General features: G+C 36.0%; 1 protein-coding gene and 1 non-coding gene across 9 annotated transcripts in view; both read left to right on the forward strand.

The window, feature by feature from the left end:
- Positions 1–19426, forward strand: part of VPS8 (VPS8 subunit of CORVET complex) — a 268778-nt gene that overhangs the window by 62575 nt on the left and 186777 nt on the right. For 7 of the 8 annotated variants that reach the window (XM_036243939.1, XM_036243937.1, XM_036243938.1 and 4 more), the window contains 7 exons: positions 3974–4054; positions 6694–6864; positions 10520–10594; positions 11476–11511; positions 12416–12506; positions 12917–12963; positions 14164–14253. In XM_036243939.1, coding sequence (XP_036099832.1) covers positions 3974–4054; positions 6694–6864; positions 10520–10594; positions 11476–11511; positions 12416–12506; positions 12917–12963; positions 14164–14253 — 591 coding nt within the window. Of the gene's footprint in view, positions 1–3973; positions 4055–6693; positions 6865–10519; positions 10595–11475; positions 11512–12415; positions 12507–12916; positions 12964–14163; positions 14254–19426 lie in introns of those variants that run through there. The other variant, XM_036243944.1, reaches the window with a different exon arrangement.
- LOC118617996 lies at positions 14684–14803 on the forward strand. The gene has a single exon (XR_004956943.1).

Below are 19426 nucleotides of genomic sequence, written 5' to 3' on the forward strand. Positions count from 1 at the left end.
ATCAAAGAAATATACTATCATAATTCTTTGGAGAGTGACTTAATTTTTATATAAGGCTTTAATGGTTAACAAGAAAAACAACTGATCACCCTCTGCTTCATGTCCTTTCATGGTGTGTTTCTCAGTTGCATTTCCTTTGACTAACAGATAATTAGTGTTGTATGTGTATGTATAAATATGAATGTGCATATGTCTGAATTAATGGTTTCCCTATCTACATATAGTGTATTTATTAGACAGCAGGTATCATTGAATACTTTGTGTATTCTCTACACTGTAGTGGACACAAGCAATTGAAGGAAGTATAAAACATAAATTCTTTTTTCACATAGCTTAAGATATTGTTTGAAAAGCAGAATCCCTATGCTCATTACTAGTAGGGAGAACAGTTTAAGGCTTCAACTATATGGTAAGTAAAAGTCAATATGTGTAGAGTATGAAGAGACTTGTATGGTCTAGAAAGGCCATGGAAGACTTTATGAGAGAGATATTGCACATACTACGAGGTGAGTGGATATGCATATCGGGGAAAATAAGATGAACTGAAGTTACAGAGGTAAGAATGTGCCTGTGTAATCTTAGGTTTCCTAGATCAGTTAAGCAAGTTCACTACTGTCCACCTAGTTTCTCCAGCTGGAAACAGGAGTTGTCTTTTAGTTACTTCTCTGCCTTCTTTTCTGCTCCATCACTAAATCCTGTTGACTCTATCTCCAAAATCCTGAATTTACTCTCTTTGTGCCTCTCCTCATTGCTGCTTGCCTAACCTGAACCACTGACATTTTCCGCCTAGGCTCTGGAGAAGCTTCCTAACCAGCCTCTGGCTTTGCTATCTTAACATAGGCTATCACCTCTGCTGGGAAAATTCGGTGCTCTCTTCCCTTTTACCTAGCTCCTGATTAACACTGCCTCCCCTGACCCCCTGAACTTAGTTAATGTTTCTTGCTACATATACCCATAAAAATTTCTCCTTTGATAACATTCAGTACTTTTTAAATAATTTGTCTAATATTTTTCTTCCTCACTGGACTGAAGGGTAAAGACCAGCTCTACTGCTATATTTCAGCCACTAGGACAGTGCCTGTATATAGATGTTTAATGAATGTTCATAGAATTAATGACAGGGAGAACCCTATCGTGGAAAATAAAGTTGAATAGATGGCATGGATCTAGATTAGGGGTAGGCAAACTATGGCCTGTGGGCAAAATCTGGCTGGCTCCTAGTTTTTGCAAGTGAAGTTTTATTAGAACACAGTCATGCCCACTCATTTATGTGTTATTTGTGGCTGCTTTTGCACTGTAATGGCAGAGTTAAGTAGTTGTGATATAGACTATTTGGTCTGTAGAACCTAAAATATTTACTCTGTGGCCTTTTTCAGAAAAATTTGCTAACCTTGGTCCAAACTATGTATAAATGACCTAGATTGGTAATGAGGAGCCATCACGGGTTCTTAGGTAATTAAAATCATAAAGATATGATTAAAGTGATATTTTAGGAAGATCAGTATAGAAATAGCAAAAAGAATAGATTGTAGGAGGCAAATGGAAGGTTTTGCTCTTGTAATAGAGTAGGTGTAAAGTCTTTAGACAAGGATGGTTGGTTGTAGTGAGAGTTAGGGATGGCGCTTTGAAGGACAGACAAGGCTTCTCATATTATTGGATCTGAGGACTGAAGGACATGAATGAAACATCTCATTTTTGAGTTTACATTTTAGAAGCATGAAATATTCAAAGAGGTAAGATTAGGAAAGGTTTGACTGTGCTGAGTTGAAAGTGAAGGTGGAACTGTCAAATGTTGTATTGGGGAATGTCCTCTGGGCGATGGCAGTCCAGGTCTGGAGTACAAATGAGAATTCCAGGATAGAAGGTAGTTGGTACTGTGAAAATGAATAACTAGAACACACTTAACCTTAGTGGACACTCACACAAGGAAAAGGAAAAAGAAAAGGCAACAGGAAAAGAGGTTCCTGTAAAGGCACGTAGAGGTAGGAGATGAAATAGGATAGTGTGGCATCATACTGAAGACAAAGAGGAGAGGTGTAGGGCATTATCAACTCCAGGGTGATACAACACCAAAGAAAGATCAAGGAAGAAGACCAAAGTAACCACTGGATATGTAAGAATTAGTTCATTAGAAACTTTTCAAAGGACTAATGATCAATGGAATGGAGGTAGAGCTAGATTCTATAGCCTTGTTAAAGAAGTGGGTATCTGGAAGAGCAGAGTGACACAGTCATAGCCACGTGTTTGGTTACAAGAGGAAAGAGAATGGTTACATATTGGTAAGAAGTAGATCAAGGGAAGGGTTTTTGTTTTTGTTTTTTATTTGAAGATGGAAAAGTCAGTAACATGCTTGATAGCAAGAAGAAAAGGGCCCTTAAAAAGGAGTGATTGAATATGATATCAAGGGAGGGGTAATATTAAACAGTGATGGAGGGGGTAGGATTTAGAGTGTGTATAGGTGAAATTATCTTTTAAAAATATTTTTATTGATTTTTAGACAGAGAGGAAGGGAGAGGGAAAGAGAAAGAAACATTGATATGAGAATAAAACATCAATTGGCTGCCTCCTACATCCCTCCTCTCCCCCCAACCCCCAACTGGGAATCAGGCTGCAACCTAGTATTTGCCCTGACTAGGAATTGAACTGGCAAACCCTCAGAGCATGGGATGATGTCCAATCAACTGAGCCACATAAGCCAGGGTGAAATGATTTTCTTTCTCCTCACCTGAGGATACTTTCCCATTGATTTTTAGATAGAGTGGGAGGGAGGGGGAGAGAAACATTGATGTGAGAGAGACTGGGGCCAGGGATCCAACCTGCAACCTAGGTACATGCCCTTAACTGGGAACCAAACCTGTAACCCTTTAGCCCATGGGCCAACTCTCTAACCTCTGAACCAAACCAGCCAGGGCTAAAATGATTTTCTTTAGCAAGGGCTTTAGCAAATCTTAGGAGAGTAGTTAATGTTGTCTTTGATCCTTTCAATTATGAAACACTTTCAGCATATGCAAGATATGGAACAATTTGATGCCATCTTATTTTAATTTTACAAATCAGGAAACTGAGAAAGAAAGAATAAATGATTTGCCTTTGTTCACACAGCTATTGTAGTGGAACTTATTCTTAAACCCATGGCCATGCTCCTTTACCAGAGAGAGCACCCTTTCTTACAGCAAAATGACAGTGCACATGGGAGTACAAAAAAGGCCTGCATTATGTGTTCTCAGTTGTTTCTTAAAGTATCTGGTGAGGTCAACGCTGCAGTGATGGGACTAGAAGGCAAAGAGGAATTGGAGCTTCAAGGGAAAGGAAGACATCTAGAACACTACTGTGGGGGATGTACAAGAAAACTCAGGCTGAACTGAATGTCATGGATTTTAGGCGGGTCAGCTGTATATTGCGCTGTGTCTCTCTTCTTCAGTGCTCCATCTCCTTGGAGCAGAAGTGGAGAAAGCAAATTATAAGGATGATTGAAAATTATAGAGTATATGTGTGCTCATCTATAAATAAATATTGACACCGAGGTTCTTTGGGGAAACTTTGTGTTGTTTGTGCTCTAATAGTATTATGTATCAGAAAAGTCTAGTTTTGTAACTGTAGCAGCTTTATTTCTTTTAATGAACTTTTCTTTGACTTTTTCACACTGTGTCATCATCCTATTTTATGCTTTAACTCTAGCTAAATACAGTCATTGGTGTAATGAAGTTAGGTTGTTCTGAATTATAATAGAGTGGATATTACATTACAGACTTTGCTAATACTGACAACTAAACTGCTGACCAAATATGCCTTGAATTTTGGTACAAATCATGGTGTGATGGTTTCCGTCATTGTGTAGTAGTTTCTTTCGCTATCAGTATTTTTGGCTTATTTATACTATGAATGGAAGTAATTTTCTATGTGGAGTAAAATGAAGTATCTATAAATGTCCCTCAAACAATAGCTGATATTTTGGTTGTTTTTATTTAATCAGGTTAAGAGAGATGAATCTGGAGCAATACATGTTACTAAGCAAAAGCTTCTTCATCTATACTATGACCTCATCAACTTTACTGTGAGTATTCAAATTAACTATCCCCATTTATTGCATGTAATTGTTTTGAGTCCATGGTGTGTTAACGCTGTTAGGATTTCTGCCATGAAACATGCCTTTAGCATTATATGATATATGGACAGAAGTGAAGTCTTGCTTATATTGAATAAATTCTGAGTTTGGTGTGATGTCACATTGTTTTTCTTATCTTTAAGCCTTATGTCTTGCTGAACAAAAACTTTCTTTAATGTCCTAATTAGCTCAAAGGGGAGTTTAGAAGAATTTAGGTGGATTTCTTCAGAATCATTGCCAACTTTCTTTGTAAACATATTTTTATCCTGCTGAATTTATCCTAATTGGTTCAGGAACTTACATAACCTGTTCTTTTTTTTTTTTGTGGCTAAAAACTTTGCAGAGTTCTCTCTCTGCCACACAGCTCAGTCTGAAGTGACTTTTTGGTGTAAAAAAAAAACAAAACATTTCTTTTTGTGTCATTTTTTTTTTCTTTTTAAAATACTGTGTTAATTCTGTAATAGTACAATTATAATATTTCGGGGTTTCTATCATTAGTGCTTTTAGCATATCAATGTCTGGTATCCAGTCAAACATTCTGTAGATAGATGAATATAGGCAACCCTAAATATGAGGCAGTGCCTCATTTTTCTAATAAAAAAGGTAAAAAAAGTTTTATCTCCATTTCGATAAAGTGAAACTTTTTAGAATTATAGATGAAGTAGATGTTTATTACATATAATTTTATAAATTTAGTTGCACATTGCCTTTTAATCTCACACATAGATTGTTGATTTAGAAATAATGCTTTTTCTTATACACATTTCACCAAATAATTTAGTTCAACCTCTTCTCATGCATATAAGACATCAGTGTCTTTGTCATCATCAGAACCCCTTGTTGAATCATCTAACACAGTTTTTCAACCTCTTCTCATGCATATAAGACATCAGTGTCTTTGTCATCATCAGAACCCCTTGTTGAATCATCTAACACAGTTTTTTAGAATTCATCATCACTTCTGTTTACAATGTTTGAGATACAGCACTTTTACAATCAGCATATGATTCCTTCCCTGGAAAATTTTTTTCCAACCACAAGTAGCCTAAATTCTCCTAACAATACCACAGCGAGTATTTTCATTTGTCCTGTGGCTTATCCATGATGTAACCACTAACTGCATTGCTCTGTAAATTACCTTTAAAAGGCTTGTTTACAACAATGTCAACACTCATAATTATGAGGTTCTAACCTCAAGAATAATTGCTAAACTGTAAACATTTTTTTTCTCTCATTCTCTCTCTCTGTTTTAATCAGGTGATATTTAAAAGCTTACTGACTGAGGTCATATAAGGCTAATAAAAAAATGTGTTTTTCCTAAATGATACTTTGTTTTTCAGAGCAAAGTGATCAAGAGAGCACCTTATAGGAGTTTTTTTTGTAAGAGATTTGAGTATTAAACTTTTTTTTCTGAGAGATATTAAAAAAAAAAAAAGAAACATAAAAACAAACCCTTCCCTTATTGTAGTTACTACACAGTGATAGAGTATATCTGCAGCATATATCAAAAGGAAATTGATTCATTTTCAACTTCTGTTGTTACTGATACAATCTGCAAATAACCTTCGATAACATGGGATAGATCATATAAATAAACAAACATGAATACCAGAGAGATATGTGCAGGATAATTATTTTGTTCCCTCTAATTTAGAATTCTTCTTCTTTTTTAATCCTCACTGGAGTATCTTTTTCCATTTATCTTCAGATAGAGTAGGAGGGAGGGAGAGGGAGAAACAGAAAGAAACATCCAATGTGAGAGAGACACATGGATTGGTTGCCTCCTGCACGACCTCTACCAGGGCCAGGGACTGAATCACAAATGAGGTTCGTGCCCTTGACCGGAATCAAACCTGTGACTCTTTGGTCTTCGGGCCAACGCTCTAACTGCTGAGCCAAACCAGCCAGGGCTAATTTAGAATTCCAACTGAGTATATTTTAAAACTTTATTTCTTGGGAGGGATTGAGATTTTAAAATATATATTTTGAAAATAAATCTCATATATAACTCAAGAAATGTAGTTATTATTTTAAAAATTATAGTAGTACTTATTAAAGAAATTCAGAAAATATAGAGAAATAAAGCAAAGAACTCTCCTAATAATTTTAGGGAGGTTTTGAAGGAATTATATATTTTAAATTGCCTCTGTTTTAAAATATGTATTACTTAAATGCCAACAGTCATTCTTTGACCACCTAGGTTTATGAGATTTAATTTGCCCCTTTGTTCCATTAATGTTATAAAAACTAGAAATGCAAAGTTTGTCACTTTGCTTAAGTCATCTGTGCTAATATACCTCTGAAAAAATTTATATAAAAGCCAATATATCCTGTAGCATATCTATTAAAGATCTTGTTAGCCTTCTTTCAAACTATGAGAGTGTCATTTTAGCACTGTCAAACTCAGTATTGTGTTGTGTTCCTGTTGTTCTCTGGCTGTTTACTGAGTCGTTTTTGCTGTGATTACATTGTTATCAAGTGGATAAGGTCCTCAATGTAATTTAACTGAGTAGCCAAGCTTTCTTCTTGTTCTGAATGATGGTGTGGGATAAACCTCATTTTTGTTTTGTCGTGTGCTTAAATTGCAGTGGATAAACTCACGCACAGTTGTACTCTTGGACAGTGCCGAGAAGTTGCATGTGATTGATCGGCAAACTCAAGAGGAATTGGAAACAGTGGAGATCTCAGAAGTTCAGTTGGTCTATAATAGCAGCCATTTCAAATCACTAGCAACTGGAGGAAATGTTAGCCAGGCACTGGTAAGGGTAACTTATTATCTTAGAATTGATTTGATAAAGGTGGTATTTTGTTGCTGTTTTGTTCTAGAAACAGAAACTCTGAGGAGTTATCTTTAGGTCTGGAGGTGTTTCTTTAAAAGCCACTAGGTTGAAGTGGACGTGGGTGTGTTTGTTCAGGAATGTGAACTAAAACATTAATTCCTGTTACCATCTATCCAGAAATGCTACTAATTTAATGCCAAAGAGTTTTAACTTTATACTAAAATAATTGAAAATTTATGAGAAAGAAATTATAATTAGAACTAGAGTAAACACTACTCTCGTCACCACTAACAAATCCTAAAAAATGAGACCAGAAAGGATCAAACTGTTTCCAAGTAACTTAACTCCTCCCAGAACAAAGCACAATAATATTAATAGGAATACAGACATTTCCAGTACCCAACAAAGTAAAGTTCGCAACGTCTGTCACCCAATCAGGGATTACTAGGTGTGCAAAGAAGAAGGAAAACACAACTTCTAAGGAGAAAAATCCATCAAAACTGAAACAGATGTTAGAATTAGCAGACAAGGATATAACAGTTATTATAATTATAGTCTGTATGTCCAAAAAGTTAAGTAGAGACATGGAAGATATTAAAAGATGTAACTCTAACTTCTAGAGAGAAAGCTTAAGTGCTTGAGATGAAAAATACACTGGTATGAAGCAAAAACTAACAAAATTAAAAGGAAAAAGAGACAAATTCACAATTATAGTGTGGAAATTTTAAAACTCCTCTCTCAGTAATTAATAAAATTAATAGACAGAAAGTCATTAAGAGTGTAGAAGTCTTAAAAAAACACTGTTGACAAACTTGACCTAACTGATAGTTTTAGAATATTCCACCCAATAGAAACAAAGTACCGTTTTCTTTCAAGTACACATGGAGTATCCACCAATATAGATTATATGATAGGCCGTAAAACAAGCTTTAACAAATTGTTGAAGGAATCATCAGGGTCACTTTGGAGATAACTCAAATATTTGGAGATTAAATAACACTTTTATAAATAAACCATGAGTCAAAGAAAAAATCTCAAAGGAAGTTAGAATATATTTTGAACTAAATGAAAATACACTTTTAAAAATCTGGAATCTATAATGAAATCAGTTTTTTAGGGTAATTTATAGCATTAAATACTTACATTAGAGAAGAAGAAAAAATCTCATATAAGTGGTCTAAGCTTCTTTTTTAATTAAGGAAATGAAAAGAGCGAAGTAAAGTAGATTGAAGAAAGAAGTAATAAACACAAATCAATTAAATAGAAAGTGGACAAATGATAGGAAATCAAAGAAACCAAAAGCTTGCTCTTTAAAAGATAAATAAAATTGATAAATCTCTGTGGACACTAATCAAGGGAAAAAGAGAGAAGCCACAATTACTAATATAGGAGTGAGAGCAGTGATGTTGCTATAGAGTCCATGGATATTAAAAAAGATAATGTGAATAACTTTATACCAGTAAATGCAACAACTTTAGGTGAAATGGACAAATTCTTTGGAGGCACAGATGACCAAAGCTGACTCAGGAAGAAATGAAAAATCTAAGTGGCTGTACATCAGTTAAATGAATAAATAAATATTCTGCAAAGAAACTCCAGGCCCAGACAGCTTACACAGAAATCTTTTTTTTTTTTTTTTTTTTCTTATTTATTTTAGAGAGGAAGGGAGAGGGAGAGAGAGAGAGATAGAAACATGGATGAGAGAGAACATCGATTGGCCGCCTCTTGCATGCCCCGGACTGGGGATCGGTCCCACAACCCGGGCATGTGTCCTGACCAGAAATCCAACTGGCCACCTTCTGGTGCATGGGTCAGTGCTCAACCACTGAGCCATCCCAGATGAACAACACAGAAATCTTTTTAAAGATAGAGGAAAAGGGAGCATATAACTTTTTAAAATGAGATTTGCTTACCTCTGATAATAAAATGAGACAAAAGACATTACACTAAAGAACTCTACAGACCAATGTCCTCATAAGTATAGAAGCAAATATCTACAATATATTAGTAAATAGAAACCAGCAGTGTACCGAAAGAGTAATCATGATCAAACAGTGTTTATCCAAGACATTCAAGGCTGCTTAACATTAAAAAATCAGTATAGCCCTGGCCAATGTGGCTCAGTTGGTTGGAGTTTCCTCCCGTACACCAGAAGGTCTTGGATTCCATTCCCCAGTCAGAGAGGCATTCTGGAGGCAACCTATCAAATTCAACATTCATTCCTGATAAAACTCTAAGCAAAGTAGGACTAGAAGGGAACTTCAACTTGACAATCAAGGTTATCTTCCAAAATCCTCCTTAAAGTAGTACTGCCAAAAAACAAACCAAAACCAAAACCCCCTATTTTGGTCAAACCTCTTCTAGACAAAATGTAAAAGACAGAGGAACGTGTTAAAAGATTCCTTGAGGGTGCAATTAGCAAAATCAGGTGGAGGAAACTCTTGAATAAGTGTTCCAGCTTCTTCAATAAATAAACTTCAAGAAAAATAAGGGGTGGAAAGAGATGGAGGTAAAACCTATGCATTAAAAGAGACTTAAGAAACCTGTCAGGCAGCTCCAATATGTGGCCCTTGTTTGGATCTTGATTCAGACAAATGAAATGTAGGAAAAAAACATTCATCAAAAACAACTTTTGACGTTAATGAGACAATTTGAAATCCAAAACCTAATTGGGTATTTGATACTTGGGAATGATTGTTAGTTTTTAAAAGTATGTTAATGAAATTGTGATTATATTAAAAAGTATTCATTTATTATGCATATATTGAATTTTTATAAGTGAAATACTCAAAATCTGAAATTCACTTAAAAATTACAGTGTTACAGGGGAGTCAGCGAGATTATAGATGAGATAAGATTGGTGATGAGTTGACAATTGATGAAGCTGGTTAATGGTTGCATGGAGTTTCTTATTTTATTCTCTCTACTTTTATGTATATTCTATAATTTCCATAATGAAAAGTTAAGATACATTATTACAGTTATGTTATTGACCACTTATGTACTTTGGGAGATTTGTAAATAATAATGTATTTAAGCCTCACAGAAACTGCATGGTTTTCAAAGACATGAAAACTCAATGTGAAACGTATTTAAGGTCATACCTAGAAAGTGACTTTGCCAAAGTTTGCAACCCTGAGTTATCAACCAACAGGTTTTGTTTCTCTTTGTCTTGGCTATGCTGACTCCTGTCTACTATGCTGCTTTGTCTTCCTGTTTCTCCTGTGTTTTATGCTGATATTTATTTCAAAGAACTTAGAGATACCATTTTCAATCAGCTCTATTCTTTGCCAGAAGCAGTGATTATCGTGATCTAATAATGGGCAGGTTGCAACAGTTTTCCTTTAGATTTAGAAGTTTGCATGTTCTTCCCTTTTCTGCATTATTGTGAAAAATAAATGTAATATGTAAGCAGAGAATTACTTTCTGCATTTTGTCCTTTTCTGCCACTTCCATTGATGGACTGGCACTTGATTGACATTCAAACCCCTCCCCGCCCACACACATACACACACTTAGGGGCGAAACCATGTTGACCTAAAATGTTGTCTCTATAATTGACATTCTTTAAAACAATGAAATTTTTAACTCATGCAATCTTTACCTTTTTTGTTTATTTATTTATTTTTTACAGGCTTTGGTTGGAGAGAAGGCTTGTTATCAATCCATCAGTAGCTATGGTGGTCAGATCTTTTATTTGGGGACCAAAGTAAGCTCTTCCACTATGACTTGGCATTTGTTTTTGTCAGGATAGTTGGGGCTGAAGGAGGGTGCTGGTAAAGAGGGCACTGCATTACAGTGAATATTGATCAGCAGTAATCTAAAATGTTAGGGGTTAGATAGTCATGATTTTAAACTAATTATCTTCTCCACTTTTAGGCATACTTTTACTTTTTTTTTAGATTTTAATAGGGTGCTTATTTTCTTGATTCATATATATATATTTATACTCTTTCTTCACATTTATGTTTTTACGACTAGGAAATTACCTTATCATGTATATTTGTCATGTAATTAAGATGTCCTTGCCCTGGCCAGTTTGGCTCAGCGGTTGGAGCGTTGGCCTATGGTCCAGAGAGACCCGGGTTCAGTTCCCACTAAGGGCATGTACCTTGGTTGCAGTTTGTCCCTGGCCCTGGTTGGGTCATGTGGGTGACAGCCACTCGATGTGTCCCTTTCATGTCGATGTTTCTCTCTAAAATGCATTGAGGCATTTGACTTAGAATAGAATCACTGGAATAGGAACTTTTTGTGTAACAGTTTGTTCCTGTGCTCAAATAGAAAACATGGGAAAGAAATATTTTTTTATTATTAAAATAAAAAATATTTTAAGTCTATGAAGGGAGAATGGATGTTCCTTAGTTCTTGTCCATGGTATTAACTCCTTAGACTGTAGACTTATTAACCTTTAAATGTTTGTTTGATTTACTCTTTAATGTGGACCCTTGAAGACCCTTTAATAACTTCTAACTGTACTATGAAATGTTTTTACTTAAATAGATATAAAATGAGATGTGGGGCAGGGACAAATGTCTCCCAAACAAGTTTGTTAAAGATGGTCATTTCAATTTCCTTCTTTTTGTTTTCCAGTCTGTTTATGTGATGATGCTGAGGAGCTGGAGAGAGGTGAGTTCGAAGTAATTTTATGTGTTAGAGTTGTCGAATTGATAGCATCTTAGTATTTGTTCTGAATTTGCCAAAATGATTATTTGGATTCTTGCTTTTTCATATCAGAAATGTACAAAAACCATTATAATTGTTAGGTACTTGATTTGATAAAAAATCACTATTAATTAGAATTAGATTAGTTAAATACATCAGAAAATTCAAAACAGTGGCTTCAACTGTTGCTTCAACTTATAGTAGTGGCTTCAAGCTTTCTCTCTTATGTGAAAGCTATCTGGAAGTAGGCAGAATGTAGCTACTGTGGTAACTCTATGGTATGTAGTATCCTATTCTGTTCCACCATTCTTGTTGTGGATTTTAGTCCTAAGGTCATGTTATGTTTCAGTATGGCTGCTGGAGCTCCAGCTCTTAAGTCCACATTCCAGGAAGGAGGAAAGATAAGAGAAGGGCTGACCCCTGCCTTTTAAGGTGACATCCAGAAATATCAAACAACACTTCTACTTGTTATTGGCTAGAACTTAGTCACATTGTCCCAAGTGGCTACAAAGGAGTCTTAGAAATGTCCTTTAGCAGGTGTATTGCTGTTTTAAATAAACTTGGGATTTGTTACTAAGAATGAAGGAATGAAAGGATGTTGTGATAAGCAATTAGCCATTTCTGTTACAGTTTTTTATTTATTTATATATTTTGGCTTTGTGACTGCCAGTATAGTACACTAGATTATTCAGTCACTGTGGTATCTAGTGCTTTAAAAAATTATTTTTCTGAGAAGTGAGATATTCACATGGTTATTAGAAGAATTTTAACTACTAAGCAGCAACTTCTAGAAAGATATTTGGTAGAACAGGAATTCTGACTTGTGATTGGTCAAAGGGGTCTAGCTTCTCTCATTTGTTAATTTTAGAGAGTGGATCATCTCCTGAAACAAGATTGTCTTACAGAAGCCTTGGCTCTTGCGTGGTCTTTCCATGAAGGAAAAGCAAAAGCAGTCGTGGGTAAGTGAACAGAATACCGGTGGAGTCAATGTTTTTCTGGAGTATAGAGAATGACTAATACTAATCACATATAATATACTTTTTAGCTTAATGTTTAAGTATTTTATAAGCAAGATGTTACCAAACCTTATAGATTTCAGTGGAAAAGCTTAATAATAAATACAAGAAATATAATTTTAAATGTCACTTTTAAAATTCTTTTATTTCATAAGAAAAATTTACTGTTAGAATAGAAGGGAAGTATATTGATACACTATCTGGCTCAATAGATGTGAGGTGTTCTTATTATAGCATATTGCCCAACATTTTGATACATAAGGATTATTGTTAGCACAGGTTATGACCAGAACAGTTTCACTCCTGAAGATACAGTTTAACTTTGTTTTTATTTGAAATTTGCTTCTCTGCAGGATTATCAGGGGATGCCAGTAAGCGAAAGGCTGTTGTTGCAGATCGAGTGAGTATTTTGATAGAGTTTTTACAGCACTGATTTGCTTTGGGTTATTTGCTGATAATCTTTGGGCATGATTTGGTAAATGGCTACAGTCAAGGAGGCAGTGTATAAAAAAGTCACATTATAATTCCCTGGTGTCATCTTGAATGTTTTTTAAATTTCGTGTTTTCACCTTTTCTTTTTTTTTCTTACGCACTCTCTTATGAAGATAAAGTAGCAAAATAGCCAAAAGACTGTTTTACTACTTATGGCAGAAAAAAGGAAGAAACCTGGAATCTGGATTATTTCCGAACCTAATTATAGCCCCACGGAAACTTGACATTTGTTATTTTTTATAAACTGATTAGTAATTATGAGAAATATTATATATGCAAGTGTGTGTTACCTGAGGTAATACAGAGGGTCGATGTTGTTATTACTAATTAGCATTAATGTGATCAATGCTAATATTTACTATTGGCTTTGTTTTCCTAGTCTTCTAGATTTGGTTGAATTCATTTACCCCCCCCCCCCCCGCTTTTGTTTTGTTAATTCTCACCCAAGGGTATTTTTTTAGAGAGAGTGAAGGGGAGGTGGGGAGAGAGAAATGTCAATGTGAGAAAGACACATCAATTGGTTGCCTCCTGCATGTGCCCCAACTGGGGCCAGGGATTGAACCTGCAACCCATGTCTTTGACTGGGAATCAAACCCATGACCCTTCCATGCATGGGCCGATGCTCCAACCACTGAGTGGAATGGCATTTCTTTCTTTTTTAAATGTGCAAGTGCATTGATAAGAATTATATTCCAAATTAGTATAAACATTTAGAAAGTGAAAGTGGTCACTCTTTAGATTCACAGTGATTTTTCTCAGTATCTGCTAAAATATTTAGGATTCTGTGTTCTTTAGGGAAAGATTTATAGCACAGGATTACTGAGGAGCTTAACTTCAATATTTCATTTCCTGAGCAACAGATACTACTAAGGTCTAGAACCTGGAGATATTTTTAGAAAAGATTAGCAAATTAGTATTAGCCCTGAGGCTGAAAGAATTTAGGCTAGAGTTTAAGAAATTGAAAAAGAAAGCCACTAAGATTTTACATTATATTTTTAATAAAATAACAAAGCCTGATTCTGAATAATTTAGGGGGAATCACATTTTTAAATATTGAAAGACTTTATAGATATATTTTAACTTCTATACAAGACTGTTTTCCTTACAGATGGTAGAAATCCTATTCCATTATACAGATCGAGCTCTGAAAAAGTGCCCAGACCAGGGAAAAATCCAAGTGATGGAGCAGCATTTTCAGGTACACATTTGCATGTGCTTCTAATAGCCATTGGCATGAATAGGTCTAACACTGCTCTTTCATATTTCTTGAGAATGGAACTTTCATGGTTTGATTAAACAGTTTTCAGTATTGAAAGCTTTATTTCAGGGCTTGTGGAGCATCTTATGTGATTAAATTTTGAAGTAACAGGTCACATGGGAACAGATGAGTAAAATGTGGGGAAGTGTTAGTGCTTAGCTACTTAGTGCTGTGTGGACGGAAAGGCTATATGTATGAGGGTATACCTGTGAATTGACACCTTATAGCACTGACACCTTGCTAATGACTAACATTTATGTTAACTAGGCTAGTTGCAGAAAAGGTAGACTGCCAAGTTTTAAGTTTAGTTCTAGGAGTACCTGTGACTCAAGAACAAATTAGTTACAAAAAAAATACAGTCTCTAAAATATGTGAATGATTGAGCTAAGTACTACTATAATTGTCACCATACTTCCCTAGAATAAACTGCCTTTTGATGACTGAGACAAATTAAGTAAAATCGTAATGGACAGATATGGAGCAGACAGTTTTAAAAAATATGTGAATGAAAGATCTTTAGTTTTTCTTGAAAGTCAGTAAAAATTGAAGTTAAGAAACAATTTAAGGCCTATACAGTTTTTTTTTGTTGTTTGTTTGTTTTTGTTAACCTTCACCCTAGAACATTTTTCCATTGAATTTTTAAAGATGAGGTGGGGAGAGAGAGAGACATTGATGTGAGAGAGACATGTACATTGGTTGCCTCTCACATGACCTTGACCAGGGCTGGGGATTGAACCTGCAACCAAGGCTTGTACCATTTTTATTATGTGAGTTTTAGTGTTGGCAGTGCTGCCCAGTTACATTTGTTGTAAATCTCTGTTTATCCTTCTCCATTCCTAGAGCTCCCTCACCTCGCCCTACCTCCTCTTGTAATAAAATTTCAGGATCTAATAGTAGGGGTCAGCAAACATTTTCCAAGAAGGGCCAGATGGGAAAATTTAGAGTATGTATGATCTCTCACATATTCTTCTTTTTAAAACAACCCTTAAAGATGTAAAAACCACTTGTAGCTCTATGAACAGTTCAGAAACAGGCAGTGGGCAGGATTTGGCCCCATCGGCCAACTATGCAACCCCTGGTCTAATGTGTACTAGACACTGGGCCGTAGTGAGTAAAATATACATGATCTTTGCTATCTTAAAGTTTGCAACCTAGTCAAAAGAACTTTTCTTGTACACGTTAACAGAAATCTTTAGAAGAAATCTAGGGATTTTGAAGTTCTAGAGAGGCACAGTTCATATATTTTCACATCTCCCTTTGATGCTCATAACTTTGGAAGATAAGGAGAGATATAGTAGTTAATTAACATTTGGAGGGTATCAGGGTTTGGTTTCCTGAACTGTGCTCTGTAATGCCACAGTAGGGGCTTCTGGTGGAGTAAATTTCATTACTGTTTGTCAAGAGGTTTATTAAGTTTATCAGTAAAGAAGAGAAATAAGCCCAGATAAAAATTATAAAAATAGATAATTTAGGAGGAAAACATAGGTAGAAAGAAGGCATTTGGGAACAAAATTGAGAACGATACCTTGTATATAAGTAATTTTGTATACCAATGCAGTATACATGGTAAAGGAAACAATATTTTAACAAGAATATCTATTACTAAAAGGTGTTGGAGATGGTATTCATAAAAGAACTCTGGCCATGGGAGGGTATACTTTGTTGAAAAGAAACTTCTAACAGGGAATGCTAGAAGGAGTAATGAGGGGTGTGTGTGTGTGAATATAGAAACCACTCTGCTGGAGAAGAACAAGGTAGAGAGAGCTATAAAAGAAAACAGAAGTGATGTTTTAATGGTGAAATATGAAAGAATCTCAGTATCACAGGGAATGTAAATGATGATTTCTAATACAAATTACAAAACTTACAGAGAAACAAACTGTAGTAGAATGTATTCTTTAATTATCTCTGTGGGAATTTTTATTCTGCTAAAAGAGTATCTGATACAATTTTTTATTTATTATAATGTAGTCCCATGAAAGGTAAAGGAAATAATAGTGGGAACCATTATTCTGGGTTTACTTTGCCGTTGATTGAGGAAGTGGAAGGCATAGACTCTTGAGAGAAAAATGATCACTTTATTTTAAAAATTATAATAATGATGAAAAATACACTTACCATGAATTATATATTTTATAAAGCAAGCATATCAGAAAAAAAAAAAAAAAGACATACTCTCGTTACAGGCTCCAAAAAACTAATTGGTTCACAAAGAACTGGAAATTTTTTACTATCATTTATCAGTTTTCTTTTTTTAAAATTTTTATTGTTGAATGTATTACAGATGTTTCTCATTTTTCCCCCATTGACCCCCTCCTCCCCACTCCTGTCCCCCTCCTGCCTTTTCCCACACTGTTATCTATGTCCATTGGTTATGCATATATGTTCTTTGGTTTATTTCTTCCCACCTCCCAACTCCCTTCCCTTTAAGGTTTGTCAGACTAGCAACCATTTTGTACTTCTTTATCCCTTCACCTTTTTCACCCATTTCCCCACCCCCCTCCCATCTGGCAACCAACAAAATGTTCTCTGTATCTATGAGAATGTTTCTGTTCTGCCTGTTCATTTTGTTTGTAGATTTCATTGTCGATAGATATATATTCATTGCAATTTTGTTTGTTCATATATTTTATCTTTTTCTTCAAAAAGACCCTTCATCATTTCATATAATGACAGTTTGGTGGTGATGAACTCTTAACTTTTTCTTGTCTGGGAAACTCTTTATATGGCCATCGATTCCAAATGACAGCTTTGCAGGATAGAGTAATCTTGGTTGTAGGTTCTTGCTTTTCATCACTCTGAATATTTCTTGCCACACCCTTCTGGCCTGCAAAGTTTCTTTTGAGAAATCAGCTGACCATCTTATGGGAACTCCCTTGTAGGTAACTAACTGCTTTTCTCTTGCTGCTTTTCAGAATCTCTCTTTGTCTTGAACCTTTTGCATTTTGATGATGATGTGTCTTGGTGTGGGCCTCTTGGGGTTCATCTTGTTTGGGACTCTTTGTGCTTCCTGGACTTATATGTCTGTTTCCTTCTCCAAGTTGGGAAGTTTTCAGCCATTATTGTTTCAAATAGGTTTTCGATTTCTTGTTTTCTCTCTTCTCCTTCTGGCACCCCCAAGATGTGAATGTTGGCACACTTGAAGTTGTCCCAGAGGCTCCTTACACCATCCTCATTTTTTTGGATTCTTTTTTCTTTTTGCTGTTCTGATTGGGTGTTTTTTGCTTCCATATATTCCAAATTGATGGTTTGCTTCTTGGCTTTACCTACTCTACTACTGAATCTGTATAAATTATTCTTTATTTCAATTAGTGCCTCCTTCATTTCTGCCTGGTCCTTTTTTATGCTTCTGAGGCCCTCACTAAGTTCAGTGAGGTTCTCACTATGAGCATCCTTATAAGCAGTGTTTTGAACTCTGCATCGGTTAGGTTGCTTATCTCCATTTTGCCTAGTTCTTTTCCTGAAGTTTTGTTCTGATCTTTCATTTTGGCTGCCTCCCTGTGTTTGTTTCCAATAAATCCATGCACGGGCCCTTTAAGAGGAGCTGCCTGAGGCTCCAGCTGCCTCAGCCTCCCTGAGCCTCAGTTCCCGCTGGTTTTTCCAGCCAGAAGTTATGGGGATTCTCTTCCTGGCACTGGAACCCTGAGGAGGGCACCTGGTGTGGGCTGGGGACCCCTCAGTCCTCAGGGAGAACCTTCCCAGCTGAGGTGTCCTCCTGATTTTTATCCACCACACTTGGGTGTGGGACCAGCCCATCCGTCTCCACCCCTCCTACCAGTCTCCATGTGGCTGCTTCTTTAATTCCATAGTTGTAGGACTTCCATTCAGCTTGATTTCAGGCAGTTTTGAATGATGGTTGTTCTGTAGTTTAGTTGTAACTTTGATGTGGTTGTGGGAGGACGTGATACCGCATTTACCTACGCTGCCATCTTGACTGGTAGTCCTATCAGTTTTCAATATATCGAACTGGAAATTCTTACATTTTGGCACAGTAGCCACAAATAATCCAAAAAGAAAGGAAGTATGCAGGCATGTTGAGAGCAGTATCTGTCTACAAAGCACAGAACAGCTACAAAAGATGGAGGGAGGCAGACAACCAAAGATATGTGCCAAAAGCATCATGAAAACTGTCAGAAAGGAGACTAGTATGATTCAGATTGATTGTGCCTACCCAAATGCTAATGGATTTTGGCAAAGATTCACTGGGTATATACTGCATGCCAAGTAATATGTAAAGGGTGTGACGTTAATTTTATTTAATTCTCACAAGAACCCAGTGAAGTAGATACTATTTTAATCCTCATTTTAGAGATGAGGAAATTTAGGACTAGAGAGGTTAAGTGCCTTCCCAAGATAATATTGCTGCTAAGTGGTGGGGCCAGGACTGAAATCCAGGTCTTTCTGATTTCAACGCCCAGCTCTTAAATACTATTATTTTTAGACAAGTACAAGGAAAGAATGGGTGACAAGGGGGTGATGTTAGCTGATCAAGATTGACAATTACAGCAAACATAAGCTGTTTAATGCTCATTATGTGGCAGGCACTGTTACAAACTCTTTATACACATTAACTCATTTAATTTTTATAACTCTGTAAGGTAGGTACTAATATTATTCCTCTTTATAAATGAGGCTGAGGCACAGAGAAATTAAGTAATCTGTTTCAGCTTACATAGCTAGTAAATGATAGAGCTGGGCTTCTAGATAGTTGGGCTTCAGAGTGCACATCTGGGCTGCTACACTCTATTATAGAACAACACTTCTTTTTTTCATTTTGTTAATCCTCACCCGAGGATATTCTTCCATTAATCCTCAGATGGAGTGAAAGGGAAGAGGGAGGGAGGGAGGAGAGAGATAGAGAGAGAGAGAGAGAGAGAGAGAGAGAGAGAGAGAGAGAGAGATACATGGATGTGAGAGAGACACACACCCATTGGTTGCCTCGAATTTGCAACCTAGGTTCGTGCCCTTGACTGGGAATTGAACCCATGATTCTTTGGTCCTTGGGCCAATGCTCTAACTGCTCAGCCACACCAACCAGGGCAAGTCTCAAGACCTTTTGAATTACAACCCAGGATATTGTTTGAACAATCTGAGCCATTGTTAATAACTTGTG

The sequence above is a fragment of the Molossus molossus genome, unplaced genomic scaffold (genome assembly GCF_014108415.1).
Source record: "Molossus molossus isolate mMolMol1 unplaced genomic scaffold, mMolMol1.p scaffold_m16_p_5, whole genome shotgun sequence".
NCBI classification, from domain to species: domain Eukaryota; kingdom Metazoa; phylum Chordata; class Mammalia; order Chiroptera; family Molossidae; genus Molossus; species Molossus molossus.